The 12743-nt window shown below is 38.7% G+C and overlaps 1 protein-coding gene across 2 annotated transcripts in view; it reads left to right on the top strand.

Annotated features, from left to right (window-relative positions):
• stxbp1a (syntaxin binding protein 1a) overlaps positions 1-12743 on the top strand; it is a 38992-nt gene that overhangs the window by 10021 nt on the left and 16228 nt on the right. For both annotated transcript variants that reach the window (XM_008291772.1, XM_008291771.1), the window contains exons 2-6: positions 4796-4845; positions 6173-6254; positions 7605-7681; positions 8957-9035; positions 10705-10808. In XM_008291772.1, coding sequence (XP_008289994.1) covers positions 4796-4845; positions 6173-6254; positions 7605-7681; positions 8957-9035; positions 10705-10808 — 392 coding nt within the window. The remainder of the gene's footprint in view (positions 1-4795; positions 4846-6172; positions 6255-7604; positions 7682-8956; positions 9036-10704; positions 10809-12743) is intronic.

Below are 12743 nucleotides of genomic sequence, written 5' to 3' on the forward strand. Positions count from 1 at the left end.
GGATCCTTTGTGGATGAGGTTTGCTGGTCGATCGAATTGGGAAGCTCTTGGTCGTGTTCCTCAAGCCATTATATAGCAGTTTTTATGCATTTTTCCTGCTGTTTGGTATCACCATTTCCAAGGAGGATGTACTTAGTCTGCAGCAATGCTTCTGTGGGTGGCACATGTCAAATTAACATCCTCGTGAATGAAAGGACCTCAGGTTGTTCAGCACAATACTGCAATGAAACACAATAATCAGTCAATCACTTTGCTGATCAGTGTCAGTAAATGTGTTGACATATGCCTCAACTTTATGTTCTTTTTTAAAAATTTATATAACTTAAATTTACATAATTATACCCTTTTATAGTAAGACGTGTGTTCAAGGCCTACTGCGTCATGAGGAAGGTGTATCCTGTTAAACTTCAGCGTTTGAAGCTTCTCAGGAGTGTGTGTTTGTGTGCTGTGTGTGCTACTGTGCCTGTTTAGTTGACACAGCTGTTGCACAGTGTTTGTTCAGGTCCCTTCCCTTCTGTCCGACTGCTGCACTCCGGCTTTGTTGCGCCTCAATCAGGAGGTCAGAAAGGAAAAGTCCACAGCGCTGCGTCCTCCTGACGTGATTTTCATTCTCAGCCATCGCTTATCAGAGCGCGTAGTGGCTACTCCACTCTTTTATTATCTCGTTTTTCCACATGATTTAATGAAGGTCATCACACAGGACTTGAAATAGAGGAGTTGGGGAATAGCTTTGGAATATATTGCATAATACTTTTTTAATATCTCATTTACCCGACACCATTGGTTTGGCATTACTCACTCCAAGAAGTGAGTAGATTATAAATAGAGCCACACTATTTAAGCAAAAAGCAAACAATTTAAGTTGTTGAGTGGAGCTCATCAATGAATAATAAAGCCGTTAGTTGTGCAAACAGATGCAAAAACAAAGCATGTGTCCCAAATCTGCTCCCACTCATAACTACGCAGCAAAATAGCACGAGCAGCAGAGTGCAAGGAGAACTACATAAGGAAACACTGCTGAATTAACAGACTGCACCATAAATAACGATGTAATCAGGTAAATTAGGTGAGAATACCTGTGTGGGTGCACCGTGACCGTGTGTGATTATCATTCGTTTGGAGCATGTTGGTGTCAAAAAGATGAATGTGAGTTCATTCACTGCACCTTCAGCCAACTCCTGAGAACAATGTCTTCTTATTTAGTTGCTAAATGGAACCGTAAAGGTCATGTACACTGGGATTATCTGGCCTGTTGCTCCAATTACCTGCAGCTCTAAAGTACTGAGGGGATGTTCTTAAAAAGTCTTCATGCACTGTGGAAGTTTTACCCTTTTATTACGTTTAAACATTGGATCATATTCAATATAATTTGGCAAATTTTTTTTTAAAGTTATTTTTTTGGCCTTTGTTGGATAGTGTAGTGAGAGAGAGACAGGAAAGTAGGGGAGAAGACATGTAGGAAAGGGTCATGAGCGGGATTTGAACTCATGACCTCCACATTGGGACTGTAGCCCTGCACATGGGACACCAGCTCAACCAGGTGAGCTATAATGGCGCCCATAATTTGGCAATTTTGACAAGCATCTACTAAAAAGATCGGTCTTTCATATCAAAGGGAAACAGATTTCTACAAAATAATGTTACGTAACTGAAAATATAAAACAGAAATAGATGATTGTGTAAGTAGTCACCCCCTTGTGTTTCGTAGTTGCACCTTTGGTCTTAATTAAAGCATCGAGCCTTTGTGATTTTAATTATCTGACACATCTGGACCGTGCAGCATTCTTCTTTGCAAAACTGTCAGGTTACACAGGGGATCACCAGCAAACAACCCTTTTCAAGTCCAGAAACAAATTCTGGGCTCTGACTCGGCCGCTCCAGAACATCCACCTTGTTGTCTTTAAACCATTTCTGTGTAGCTTTGACTGTATTCTTCGAGTCATTGTCTTGCTGGAAAGCAAATCTTCTCCCAAATCACAGTTATCCTGCAAACTGCATCACGTCTTCCTCAATACTTTACTGCATTCATTTGACCCTCAACAGCCTTCCAGGGCCTGCTGCTGAGAAACATCCCCACATCATGATGCTGCCACCGCCATGCTTCACAGTGAAAATAGTGAATGAAAAAGATCATTAAAATGCAGTCACTTGAATGTCAATTAATCATACACTAACATTTAATGACTGTGGCAAAGTGGAGGGGTGATGTCAAAGCAGCTCTTTACACATTTAGGTTATGGTTTTATTTTCAGTAAGCACAGTGTATAAAAGACATTTGGAGAAAAGAGACGTGACATCTTTAAACAAAAGAAAATCCTTCTGAAAATACTACTTTATACTAAGTTTTATGCTTTTAAGCTGCTTTCATCTAAGAACAAACCTTCCAGGGCCTGCTGCAGACGTACCCCCATTATGATGCTGCCACCACCGTGCTTCAGAGTGAAAATGGTGAATGAAAAAGAGAATTCAATTATTTGTATGACAATTAATCTTCCACTAAAATTTCATAATCATGGCAGCACATGTTGAAGTAGCCCTTTAAACATTTTTTTTTAACGTTATGGTTTTATTTTCAATCAAACCTGTGAGATGCTTAGGAGAAAAGAGGTGTGACGTCTTGAAAGACGAGGAAATCCTTCTAAAAATACTAGTTTACACTGTGCCTCGTGAGCTGCTTTTATTTGAGAAAGTTTATCAGAAAAGCGCAGAACAAAAGGAAACACATGAGCTGCTGCAGAGGAAAAGGGAGAACGAGTCGCGGATATCCTCACGGCTGCTTTGTTTGTGGAACCGTCTCATCCTGTAACCTCGAGCCTCACTGCCGGATGAAACACAAGTTTTAGCAATGAAAGTGAGCCTGCTTTAATTTTCTAAATGTTACTTTGGGCATTTAGTTTTGTCAGCAGCTCTGCAGCGATCAAATCAGATCCACTGTTTTAGTTTTCGGGTCTGTATCGACTCTGCTGCTTTGCTGACACAGCGGCTGAAAGAACAGGACAAAGGAAGACGCTGGAAATAGGCTGAAGCTGAGTCGGGGAATCTCTCTGTCATTTAGCGAGAATAATATTCCTACTATTCCAAGATCATGTGTCCCACAGGAGGTCAGATACAGTTCGTCTGACTCATAGGAGGTTCAGGCTGGAGTCTCTCTGTGCTTCTGGAGTCCCTGTTATACTACATCAGCTGCTTTTAAAGGCACGACATAGATTTGATCCACCTTATGTTGCTGTTTGTAGTTTACTGTCGTCTTCATCACCTGCACAAATTCACCGTTTCGGATGCAGCAACCACATGTTGATTGACGCAATCCCAGATCTTTATTCGATGTGCGTTCTGGCATCTTTTTTTTTGTGCGAGCTCTTTTTAATCTGTCGTAATCCGTCAGCGTCTGTGTGGCCCCAGGTTTTAGTCGGGGCCGAAGGGCTTAGCGGTTTACATTCACAGCGATCCAGCATGTTGTTAAACAGTAATTCACCCTAAATGGATTTAAACTAATACGACTGGCAGATGGTTGGAGACACTGATCGGGCCAATATCAGTGTCGTAAACATGGCCGCCGTGTCATAACCTCACAGCGGATGGGATTATTTATATAGTGGATCTTTGAGTACGATCTCTTCCCTGCGTTTTTCGATGCTCCTCGTGATGAGGATTTATTCTGCCAGCGTATCTGCGGTCAGTCACCTCGTTGCAGGCCATATGTGTCTTTTGCATGTTGTCCCCCAGTGTTGAAATTGCATCATGGGAAATTAATATCTGTACTAGTGCAGCAAAACAGATCAGATTCAGGTCTTTTAGTTGCACTGAATTGAAATCAGATGAACTAACAACCCAAATTGATATGTTTTGCCTTAATTGTATTACACATTGCTGTAATTTTGGTAGAAATCAATGAGTTTTGTATTTACAGGAAAACATATTAATAGCTGCCATCGGTTGGCTGCTCAAAGTTGAAGTTTTTAAAGGATTCGTGTCTGTATTTTAATGTAATTTTTTATTCCCTAGTAGAATTAATGTTGCTCTTTTTCCCCATGTGAACTGAAGCCAAACTCACAACATACTTGGGATTATGTGTTAGTAAATATACAATCTGGATTTTCCTTTTTTTTCCCTATGTAATAGTTTTTTAGTTTAAATTAAATTACCATTTTTGGTCTTTGCTGCTCCATATACGTCACAATAAAAACGTAATTATGACTCGTAGTGTAATGGTAAATGGTCTGCACTTATATAGCGCTTTTCTACCTTTGCGGCACTCAATGCACTTTACAATGTTTCTCATTCACCCATTCACACACACATTCATACACCAATGGCGACAGAGCTGCCATGCAAGGTGCTACTCTGCCATTGGGAGCCATTTGGGGTTCAGTGTCTTGATGATATAGAGCAAATTTAATGTAGAGAGGAAAAAATAAACCTCTATTTTTGGACACAGCGTCCCACTGAGCCTCGTGTTTGTGTGGCCGAGCAGGATGCTGAGATAAATGGAGCACATTATAGTGAACGTCAGAGCCATATGTGATGCACGCTCATGAAATCAGCCCGTCACAGTGGAAGCATCGAAGCTTGCAGGGTTCAGAGATGGAAGAACAACCAAGCAATCCTTGTGTTTCTTGGAGTTTATGCATTTGGTTCTGCATAGATGATGCATTTTCTGAGGGGTTGAGATGATTAAGGAGATAAAAAACCTTTATGTGTGTGTGTGTTTTACAAAGTGCATGAAAAGATTTGTGCTCATCAGATCATCATGAACAGATTTCTAACCACGCTTTTCTTTTTCTTCTTTTTACAGAGATTATGAACGATGTAATCAAAAAGGTGAAGAAGAAGTCAGAATGGAAGGTGAGTGGTTTACAGGAAAACACTCTAAAACAACAGTCCAATCGTTTTACCCTTTTAGCACAACTCTACACTTACTAAGAATATCAGCCAACATATCGATATCCAAAACTTTTACTGCCCAATAATTATTATCGGCATTAGCTACAAAAATCCAGCATCGGTTGGGCTCTAATGTTACATTAATATAGATTTGTCATTGTCAGAAAATTAGCTAAACATTAGTTACGTTGAATAGGAATGACAGTTTTCTACCTGCCTGGTATTTGAAAAACAGACCACAAAATGTAGACTCACTTAACTTCTCTCTGAAATCTGGAGATTAAATGATTAGACAAGCAAAATACTAAAACTTACTGTCAAAAACATTCGATTAATTGTATGTATAATGTTGTCAGCAAAAATATCAATCTGTTCCTTTTTCTTTCTTAGACTTTTTAAATACTAACCCATATTTTTTATGTTGTTTTATTAGGTGTATCCTTAATGTAATCCCATTTAACAGCTCTGCCATACATTCTACTTTAATAAAGCTTCTCGGTTTTTTTGTTTTGTGTAAAAAGGTGGAACTGTTCTTCACTATGTTTCGTACTGACTGGACTGCATTATATTTACATCTGCTCCGGATGTTTTGCTGTGTTCATGTATGTTAACAGAGTGGATATAAAATTCAGAATGCTGATGTGGACTTTATGACAGAGTGTTGGACGCATTCGATTTTCACAGATGTACTGAATAAAATATCCAGTGATGTATATTCATTGGACTAAAAAATAGTGAGTAATGATATACAGTTGGACAATAAACTAACAGCATCGGTCCGATTCAAATGCTGCTCATTCCTCTAAGAGTGTTTGAGCTGGAATTTGCTGCCAAATAATCTATTTGTCAAATATTTTTAAAAGCTTTGGAATCCAACCTGAACAATGATTTGAAAGCTGCACGTCTTTCCCGTAAAGCTCTGGAACGCTTTGTTAAAATTATGGGTTTCAAAAAACCAAAAAGGTCCCAAAAATAAAAAATCAAAAACATATAACAAACGGTAGAAACTAAATTTTTGATAAGAGTGATGGAAAAAGATAGAATAGAAGAGAACTTTATTGATCCCTTTGGTGCAAACCTCAGGGAAATTGTTGTAAGATGATTGTTGTAGATTCAAGTGAGTTGTAACTACGCCTCTGGATGTGACGGAGGTGACTGAGTCATTAATGAACGCGGGGGGACAGACGGCTTCTTTAAGAGCTTCAAGCGAGTCGGTTTTACCGTCAGCAACATGTGATGCAGTAATAAAGCCTGTTTGCGTAGTTACCGTCTCATCTGCTGTTGCCAGGCGCTGATTGTGGACCAGCTGAGCATGAGGATGTTGTCGTCCTGCTGCAAGATGACGGACATCATGACGGAGGGCATCACCAGTAAGAGAACACCACACCTACCGATTACACTTCAGCTCAGCTCAGTTTGAAGGGGTTTCACTGACATGCTTGATTCAAGATTGCCAAAGCATCCAAACATCATTTGTTCAGTTATTTCTACTACACACGATAACAGCAATTTCTGCTCGACCATGTCCGACTTGGCTGAAGATTTTATCGCATAAAATATTGATATTTCTCAAGATATTTCTGAATATTTAGCTCAATATCTTGAATATTATGAGACCTTTTTATTTTTTAAATTGCCCATCAAGCTACGTTTTTTTTCACACATTGAAATTTGAAGCTCTGTTTGAGCAACAACATCTAAGGAACTATATTATTGAATTGAATTTCCCTTCTGGGATAAATAAAGTATTTTTCATTTCATTCATATGAATTTTTTGAAATCATATCTTTTAGACTCAGTTTGAAACAGTTTAATCAAAATGGATTTTCTTGCTTTGTGTTTAATTGGGAACAAACCTAGTCATTAATGGGACAAAAGTTACAGTGAGAGTGCATGTGTATTTATAGTAACTGATTAATAATAGTTTGATTTTAAGCATTGCTACCAATAAGTATTAAATAAATATATTTACTTATATTATCACTTTTAGACTCAGTTCTAAAAAGTGTTGTTTTTTTTTTCATTTTTGTGACCAAACATTTCACATTAAAAGGTATTTTATATGTTTTGTGTTGTATTATTGTCACATTCAGCTACATGTGGTTCAGAAAACATCACCAGTTGAATTCTGAATCATCCTTTGTATTTTATTTTATTTTATTTTTTAATCAATGTGGGCTTAAAGATGGGACTTTTCATGATGGCTTTCATTTTTTTTTCATACTTCATCCTACCCATAATCAGAAAGTATCTGATCTACCTGTACAATATGACAGATTCTGAATCAATGACATGATGAGAAATAACATTTCAGGCTTTTATCTTTTATAGTTCCTGAGATATTGTCGTTCAAACAGCCTCAAATTTTAATGTGTGAAAATTTGTTGGGCAATTCTTTTATTATTATCATATATTTTAGAAAGCGTTATATATTTCAGTATGAAATTATTTTAAATGTCCATAGTTTGTGATAGAAACATCAGAGATGATTGATCAGAAGGGCCCTGATGATTTGAGATGGAATAATATTAATAATAGTAATTTAAACATTAGCACAACTTTAAGATGAATATATATGAATTACAAACAGCATGCACAGTATGTTCTTTGCACCTTTGTGTGGATGCTTGTATTTCTTTGTACTCTGAGGCCTTGTTTGCCCGTTAGTTTGTGTTTATTCCTGCATCTGGTCATGTGTTGACCTCTTTCTGCTCCTCCAGTTGTGGAGGACATCAACAAGCGACGAGAGCCTCTCCCCAGCCTGGAGGCCATCTACCTGATTACACCCACAGAGAAGGTCAGCAGCTCCACTCTCCCTCCTCCTCCTCTCTTAGTGTATATTGTTATAAAGGTGTGTCTGTGGCAGCACGTTTGTATTTTTAGCAGCGCAAACAAAGACGCTGCTGTAAGTTCAAACACACAGCTGTTGACTCAGCGGAGGCAGATCACAAATAGACGCTGTTTAGTTTCCATGATGCCTCTCTTTACCGCCCTGCGTTTTTCACATTAAGATTCCTTTGTTGGTAGCACACAGTTTATAATGTCACTTCTAAGGTCACGCTTGTTTACACATTAATGCACGATGTAGAATAATGAAAGAAAAAGCTGATTTACATATCATTTATTGTTAATGTCAGAACTGTTGGAAACAAGATCAAATAAATAGACAAAGTGAGTCATTATGGCTTTAATCTCCAGGTTTTTATGATCTCATCAAGGCAGATTCTCATTGGTCAGACAGTCACATGTGTCATCTTTACTAGGAGAAAAGCGCTAAATCTGTAGCTTTTTCAGAACAATCCATTATACGTTGTGGTAGTGAGCGAAACAACTGTGAAATCCAGGATTTGGTTTTAAAAAGTCAGATTTTTTAACAACTTTGAACTCGTCCACCTTAATGAGAGACTTCTGGATCTCCAAACTCACCGACTTCATGTAGGAAAAGTTTGTTGTTATGGCCGGATTTGGTTCAAACAGATGGCAAAAAAGTTCACTTAAAACTTTGCAAACAGCAGTTTGTGTAGCACAGCTCAACAACAAACACGTCTGGTCATCTAAAAGCAGCAGGTTAACTTATCAGTGTTATATTCTTTAACAGGTCTTGTGCTGGAATCACCAGTTGATAGAGTTCTGTTTTCAGTAATAATATAAATTTGGGCAGATGCACACGTTAGTATAAAATAACCAGGTTACAATGATTTAAGTGCTCCAAATGCTCGCTTTTTAATTATTTATAGTCCATGCACTGTCTCCCATTTAGTTATTCAATAAAACCATTCAATTCATTGAAGAGTTGCATGATTTCTGAAGTTTTCTCTGGTTTACTGAAGCCTTCAAAGTCACATTTTGAAGCAGCTCAGAAGAGCTCAGTGGGGGTTTTTTGCACCACATTTTGCTGCTTTTGTGTCGTTGTTTGATCACTTTTGTGGTGTCACTTAACCTTTAAGGACACATTCAGCCCAGATCTGTTTAAAAAATCATCAAGAAAGCATCATGACAATAAAGCTTAATTGAGTTTTCTGTACTCATACACACCTATACTGACTCCCTGATTGTCTCTGTCCTTCTCCAGTCTGTCCACACCCTCATCGGAGACTTCAAAGACCCTCATTCAGCCAAATACAAGGCAGCCCATGTTTTCTTCACTGACTGTGAGTATCCACAAATACTTGTTTCTGTCCTTGTAATGCACCTTTATGTTCATATAGCTTGTACATTTTTTCTCTGTTTTTTGGTTTACATTACAACTAAATTGTTTGCTATGATTGACAGGTTTGGTTTTTTGCCTTTTTATGTTTTAACTCACTGATGTTTGTTGAGCATCTGAAATGTTTCCAGATCCCAGAATCTCCTCCTCCAGCTCTTTATTTTTGTCTTTAAACTCAAGTTTTTTACTTTTAGATAATCAATAGTAAACTGTAACACCAGTTTGGATGAGTTTCGACAGTACTTCAAGTGATGTAAAATGTAAAATAATGCACTAATTAACTAAATTCTTAACCTAAATCCACCTGTCTGAAGTCACACAGTGTGGCTTACTGTTAGATCCTGATTGATCAGGTTTCTATGTCAGGGATAATTTATACTTATAAGCAATTAATGAAGTTACTTCAACACTTGTCAACGTGTGCAACTTTCTCTATTTGGAGACGCTCATATGGATCCCGCTGATTTGATGCTGCAGATATTTAATATACTCAGAGGAAAGACTCCTAAAAAGCCGGAAGCAACAAACTTTAGCTGCTATACACTGTTTTTACTTTGATAGAGGAGGTACATTCAATAAAACATACGGAGCAGCTACCCTTTACTTTAAATATCTCTGATTAGAAATGTATTATAGTGCAGTTTTCAGTTCACAGGAGGTTTTGAAGCTGCTGTTTCTTATTACAACCAGTGATTTTTTTTTAAAATTTAACCTTTATTTAACCAGGAAAAGGCTCATTGAGATTAAAAATCTCTTTTACAAGAGTGTCCTGGCCAACAGGCAGCACCACAATTGACAGACAGACAAGGTCACAACAGCATCCACACAGACATCATACTCATAACACACGGTGAGATTACATATTGAAGATAAGAAATCAACATGTCAGCACAGATCAGAAACATAACTAGCCAAATAATCATCTGTCAAAGCATCTGAAGACTGATGATTTTGCCTCCGAATCATTTAGGAACACTTTAAACGTGTTTAAAGAGACCAGCTTTTGAGGTTTCAGGTTTTTTTGCAAAGTGTTCCAGGTAGAGGGAGCAGCGGATTTAAAAGCTTTCTTTCTCCGTTCGGTTCTAACCTTAGGAACAGACAGTAGTAACAGATCCTGGGACCGCAGACTGTAACCACTAGGAGCTTTTGTGCAAGTAAAAACCTGTAAATAACTAGGAAGCAGGCCTGAAATACATTCATAAAATTAAAATATGCCAGTGTTTTTTCCTTTGTGTGGACAAATCTGACCATTCAACACAAGAGTGCAACAAACAATGGTGTGGAAAAGACTTAAAACTGATGATAAACCTTAAAGGGCAGTGATAAACTGAATCTAATTGAATTTGGTTTTGCTTGAGTTTTAAGTCAAAGAAATGTGACTGGACGATGTTAAAAGCAGTTCGCAGTTGGGATGTAGTTGGTTCTGGTGCAGATGCTGAGGTGTATATCACTATCATCTGCATAAAAATCCTAGAACCGACCCCTGTGGAACGCCCTTGATAATTTAAATTAAAAGCTGTCAGTGTTTAACAATGCGCAGCTTTCACTATGACGGCATATTTCTTCATTTCACCGTTGTAAAAACTGCTGTTCCTTGTTTGTGTCCCCTCCAGCCTGCCCTGATCCTCTCTTCAACGAGCTGGTGAAGAGCCGCGCTTCCAAAACCATAAAGACTCTGACGGAGATCAACATCGCCTTCTTGCCCTACGAGTCTCAGGTGAGCATCCGGCCGCCTGGTACCAAACAATGACGGCTCTCTGTGGAGCGGATAGAAAACCTGATCGATGCGACTCAGTCTGTGAAACTTCTCATTTGCTGGTTGTACATTGCTGTGATGGAGTATTGATGCAAACAGCAGACTCGGGGTGTGACTACATCCATCAGTTCCTCGCTGGAGGAATAAACCCAGTAAACTGCGATTTGACAAAGAAGCAGACGCAAAAATGGCTTAAAAAAAAAACAGCATGTCTACATGAACCTACATGACATGTTGTACATCTGAACTGTTTTCTTTTTATTGCTGCTATTTGCCTCTTTTAGGATAAGAAAAGATCCCAAAAGGGAAATTCTTTTGCCCGATATTGCTCAGAAAACGAAATATACAGTCGTGACTCGATAATCTGACACTAAATGTAAAACCTTCTGTTATGTCGGATAGCAAGGCTGTCGGATTGTCAAGACGGAGGCGGAGATACAAGGCGGGCTTGATGCTTGAACGGCCACCTCCACCTCATGGGAGCGCTCCGACGGGGTGGAAGTGGCCGAAACGCACAGGCAGTATTTGGCTGCTGATGTTTAGTTAACGGTTACACTTCTGTTTCCACCATCAGTGGCGGCGGAGGGGGGGATAGAATACCACCACAACCACGTCGATGACATTGTAAATGTGCTGGCTCCAGTTGGACAACTACCTTAAAAAAAACACTTTAAAATCGCAAGATGCGCTCCACCGTTGCCATCCGTGTTTACTTCTGTCAACACTGAGCGCTCACTCCGTGTGACGTCGTCGTGTCCTCTTCTGCGCATGCGGGACACTTTTGGGTCGTATGAAGTTCACACAGCAGATCACATACAAGTCGCATTTAATAGGAGATGTGAACAAACTCGCAAAGAAAACGGATTTCACAAAAAAATCTGAATTGAGCATCAAGTCCTGCAGTCTGAACGTAGCCAATCTGATTGTTCAGTCAGATAATACGCCGTTATCCTGATTGGTGACATAAAACGTGATGTCGGAGTCAGAATCCAACGCTGTTTTTAATGGGTTCCGTTCGTTTTTGGATTGTTAAGGGTCGGATTATCAAGTCACGACTGTATAACTAAATTATTCGAGAAAAGCAGTGCCTAAAAAGAAAAGCAGTAAGATATGATACATTACTGGAAATACAAATAAGTGAAGAAATGTAATGAATAAAACTGACGATAATTCGGATGAAGTACATGTAACATCACACATGAAAAATGAAATATTGCACACTGCATTGACATATTGTGCAGGAAAATTAAAGACTACACATGATATTACAACTGATACTGCAAAAACTAATGAGAAAAGTAATACTGCAAAGGAAACTGATATTATTTAGATATAAATGTCCGATGTTTCAGCTGTCTTTCCTGCCTTAAGGCATAGATAAGATACGACTTTATTAATCCCACAGGACATTCTTGTGCCAAGCATTGCTCAGAAAAAACAAAAGACATAACCTAAGAAATGCAGTGCCTAAAAGTCCAAAGCAATAAGATATAAAAATGCTGGAATAAAATAAGTAAGGTAAAAAATACGGCTGGAACAGATCAGTAAAGGTATATATTAAGGTAACATGATAATGCGACAATAAAAAGAACTATTACGCCCAAAATGTGTAAAAATGAAGTCGACAGCGTTGTGCATGAAAGTCAAATGTTGCATAAAGCAGCCAGTGAAAGAAGCCTGCTTCACTTTTGTTGTCTGTTAGTGGTTGTGAGTAAAATCCAGGAAGGGGGGAGATAAAGATGCAGAGATAAAATCAAAACAAAAAAAGCCCGAGTACGAGCAGCTGGAGATCGATTAAGACAGGTGGGAGGAGGGAGACGCCGCGAAGGACACCGACAGGAATAGAAACAGCGAGATTATTGGCTGTTGGAGGACAAAAAAAAAAAAAAAAGAGGC

Source organism: Stegastes partitus, unplaced genomic scaffold (genome assembly GCF_000690725.1).
Source record: "Stegastes partitus isolate 25-593 unplaced genomic scaffold, Stegastes_partitus-1.0.2 Scaffold761, whole genome shotgun sequence".
NCBI classification, from domain to species: Eukaryota; Metazoa; Chordata; class Actinopteri; family Pomacentridae; genus Stegastes; species Stegastes partitus.